The following is a 3,978-nucleotide window of genomic DNA, read 5'->3' as shown; positions in this document are numbered from 1 at the left end:
AGGAATGCCCAGTGCTGCTGCCACCGGTGCTCAGCATCCCTTGCGCTCTCTGGCTGTGCCGAGCAGGTGCAGCAATTTCGGGAGACGGCAGCACGCCTGCAGACCGCCTACGCTGGGGAGAAGGCAGCTGACATCCAGGAGCAGGAGCAGGAGGTGGCACGAGCTCTGCGGGACCTGCTGGAGGCGTGCAGCGGACGCAGAGCTCGGCTGGTAGACACAGCCAACAAACATCGCTTCTTTGGCATGGCGCGGGATCTGCTCTCCTGGATGGAGAGCACCGTCCGGCAGATTGAGACACAGGAGAAACCCAGGTATGGCTGCTCCTGGTGGGCATACGGTGCCATTTGCTGGGACCCAGCACCAATGCCAACACCAGTGTCGCCACCTCTCTGTCTCTAGGGATGTCTCCTCGGTGGAGCTCCTCATGAAGTACCATCAGGGCATCAGGGCTGAGGTGGACGCCCGGGAAAAGAACTTCACCACCTGCGTTGAGCTGGGCAAGAAGCTTGTGCAGCACAAACACCAGGACTCACCTGAGGTGAGGACAGCCAGGGTCAGGGGGTTGGCAGGGATGGTGCCACCAGGGTCACCCTGTGATGGTGTCTCCTTGCAGATTAAGGAGAAGCTGGTGGAGCTGGTGGAGAAGTGGAAGGCCATGAAGGAGACGTGGGATCAGCGCTGGGATCGGCTCCGGCTGTGTGAGTACACTGATGATGCTAGAGGGGACCGTGGCTCGACCAGGGGGAGGTGGTGGTGGTGACAGGGGGGCTGAGTGCTCCCCATCCCTGCCCGCAGTGCTGGAGGTGTGCCAGTTCTCCCGGGATGCCTCGGTGGCCGAGTCGTGGCTGATGGCGCAGGAGCCCTACTTGGCCAGCAGTGACTATGGGCAGACGGTGGACGCGGTGGAGAAGCTGCTCAAGCGGCATGAGGCTTTCGAGAAGTCCTCGGCCACCTGGGAGGAACGCATTGCCGCCCTGAGGAAGCTGACAACGGTGAGGAAGGCGCCGGATGGGGCATGGCCAGTTGTGGCTCGCATCTGCCTGCCCTGCCTCAGTTTCCCCACCCCACATCCCCACCAACCTCTAATGCCTTCACCCGATTCCCTGGCAGTTGGAGCTCCTGGGCGGGCGGACGCTGCGCGAGGGGCTGGTACGGGATGGGGCAACACACACCGAGGCTCCTGCCTACCGCCTGGACCTGGACGGGGAGCTGGAGGCTGGGTGAGGCCACATCTCGAATACCGTGTTCAGTTTTGGGCTCCTCACTGCAAAAAGGACATTGAGATGCTGGAGCGTGTCCAGAGAAGGGCAACAAAGCTGGTGAAGGGTCTGAAGCCCACCTCTTATGAGGAGCAGCTGAGGGAACTGGGAGTGTTTAGTCTGGAGAAAAAGAGACTGAGGGGAGACCTTATCGCCCCCTACAACTACCTGAAAGGAGGGGATAGCAAGGTGGGGATCAGTCTCTTCTCCCTTGTAGCTAGAGATAGGACAAGGGGAAATGGCCTCAAGTTGCGTCAGGGAGGTTTAGGTTGGATATTAGGAGGAATTTCTTTACTGAAAGGGTGGTCAAGCACTGGAACAGGTTGCCCATGGAAGTGGTTGAGTCACCATCCCTGAAGGTGTTTAAAAGGCAAGTAGATGTTGTGCTTAGGGACATGATCTAGTGGCAAACTTGGGGCTGGTTTGACGGTTGGGCTCAATGATCTTGAAGGTCTTTTCCAACCAAAACCATTCTATGATTCAGTAATTCTAAGAGATGCTGGTGCCATCCCCAGGCAGCTGCGGTAGCACCAGGCCAGGGGCAGCCTATGGCACCTGGCCAGTTCCTGGGCATTGTTTCCAGCATCCCTCTCTCAAAGCATTAAGGGTATTTTTTTTAGCAATTTGCCCTTTTGGAGCAGTATATCAATGCAGATGAAGAGCAGAGATGAAGGTTGAGCCCTGCTGTACCAGGGCTTTCATCCCTCAGTGGGGACAGGAGACCAGCAGCCTATGGCAAGCTGGCTGGGGTGGGGATTTTGGGGGTTGCCACGCTCTGCCAGGGACGCTGAGCAGGCTGCCTCCCTGCTGCAGGTCTGAGGAGGAGGAAGAGGAGAAGAGGAAGGACACAAGCACACAGGATGCCTCTCCGACTGCCACTGATGGACAAGAGCCGGTCAGTTCTCAAGTTTAACTTTCTCATTCCCCAGCAACAAAAAAGGTCTCCCTGCATGTTCCCACAGGCTCCTGGCTGACCCCGTGTGACTGTGGCATGCTGACGGCTCCCTGCACCCCCAGCCCTTGCCTTGTTCCTTACCTTGACTTGAATAAATGCTGAATCACCCCAAAAAGGCCGGGCGGGCACGTGGGTGCTGCACCTTCCCCTTCACCTTGGTTCTTGGGGGTGTCCCTGCGATGGCTCAGAGCACCCTGGCTCCCCGCAACCAGGCTCAGGCTGACTGGTGGAGATTGGCACCCATGGGTGCATGGGTGTCTCCGGGATTGGGGCAGCAGCCAGAGCTGGAGCATCTGCCCTGGAGTGGACAGATCCCGGCCACCATCCTCTGCTGTTGACAAGGACAAACGCATGGGGACACCGCACAGCCCTAGATGTGTGGCACTAAGCACTCAGCCCTGGGAGCGGGGCTGGCTCTGCTCCGGCACAGAGGAGACATTGGGCAGAGCTGCCCACGGATGCGCAGTGACAGCACTCCCGGCTGGCCATGCTCATGTCAGCCCCATCACACGTGGCCCTTGGGGCATCATCATCCCTTGGGCATTGTCACCCCATGAGGATGTCACCCTGCGAGGCATCATCACCCCAAGAGACATCATCATTGTATGGGCCATCAACACCCTGCAAGACATCATCACCCCTTGGGGCATCATAACCCTACATGGCATCATCACCCTGCGAGGCATTGTCACCCCTCGGGGCATCGTCACCCCATGTGCCAGCTACATTGTGCTCCCTATCAGCCTCTCTGCTCTTCCTGCCTGCTCTGCCTGCTCAGGGACAGGATTGCTTTCTGGTTGCTCTGCCTGCTCGGGGACAGGATCCCCTTCTGCCTCTTCTGTCTGCTTGGGGATGTGGGTATCTTCTGACTCACTGGGAACAAGATCACTTTTGCCTGCCTGGGGACAGGATCCCCAAGTGCCTACTCAGGGACAAGATCTTTTCTACCTGCCTGGGGATGGGAGCATCTTCTGGCCTCTTGGGGACAAGATTCCCCTCTGCCTGCTTGGGGACATGGCCACTTTCACCTGCCTGGGGACAAGACTACTGCCTACTTGCTTGGGGACATGGCCACTTTCACCTGCTTGGGGACAAGACTACTGCTTACCTGCTTGGGAACACAATCCTCTGCCTGCCTGCTCGGGGACATGGCCACCTCCCAGCTGCCAGGGACAGTGTCCCTTTTCCCGTTCCTTTCAGCTGGACACACCAAAGGACCTCCACGTGCTCCCCATAGACACGGCCATGCATGGCAGGGTCTGTCCCTGGGCACAGGAGGAGGGGACAAGCACCCCAGCATCGCTGTCCCTCAGCCCTGCACCCCACTGTGTCCAAGCCCCTCCTTTGGCACTCAGCTGCTGCCCCCAGGCAGGCATGCCATTCACCAAAGACCACAGCTGGACCTAAGCTCCCCAGGCAGGGGACAACACCAGGGTAGCTCCCAGGGCAGCTCCCAGGGCTGCTCACTTGGCTCAGCTGAACCCATCACCCCAAATCTGGGCGGGGGGGGCTGGCACTGCCCTGAGCCTGGAGCTGGTAGGGTCACTGGCATCAAAAGTTAGGGGTGACCCAGCCCTGGTTGGCACCCATGGCCAGCCCACCAGCTTGGGGACAGGGACGCACACGCAGGGTGCCACCATAGGAGGGTACAGGACCTCAGCATCTGGCTTGTGGTGGCAGGCGGTGACACCACAGTGTAACAGGGCTGTTGCTTTGCGGCAGCTGGCACGGATGACAGGCAATGAGGAACCAGCATTGCTGAGC

General features: G+C 59.2%; 1 protein-coding gene across 1 annotated transcript in view; it reads left to right on the top strand.

The window, feature by feature from the left end:
- Positions 1-3,978, top strand: part of LOC104542943 (spectrin beta chain, erythrocytic-like) — a gene marked incomplete at both ends in the record, with an annotated part of 9,270 nt that overhangs the window by 4,219 nt on the left and 1,073 nt on the right. Inside the window, 6 exons of the mRNA XM_010187418.1 lie at positions 67-311; positions 400-538; positions 614-698; positions 796-992; positions 1,111-1,220; positions 2,073-2,154. Of these exons, the coding sequence (XP_010185720.1) occupies positions 67-311; positions 400-538; positions 614-698; positions 796-992; positions 1,111-1,220; positions 2,073-2,154 (858 nt within the window). The remainder of the gene's footprint in view (positions 1-66; positions 312-399; positions 539-613; positions 699-795; positions 993-1,110; positions 1,221-2,072; positions 2,155-3,978) is intronic.

The sequence above is a fragment of the Mesitornis unicolor genome, unplaced genomic scaffold (genome assembly GCF_000695765.1).
Source record: "Mesitornis unicolor isolate BGI_N332 unplaced genomic scaffold, ASM69576v1 scaffold24356, whole genome shotgun sequence".
Taxonomy (NCBI): domain Eukaryota; kingdom Metazoa; phylum Chordata; class Aves; order Mesitornithiformes; family Mesitornithidae; genus Mesitornis; species Mesitornis unicolor.
This window is presented reverse-complemented; position numbering and strand designations above follow the sequence as displayed.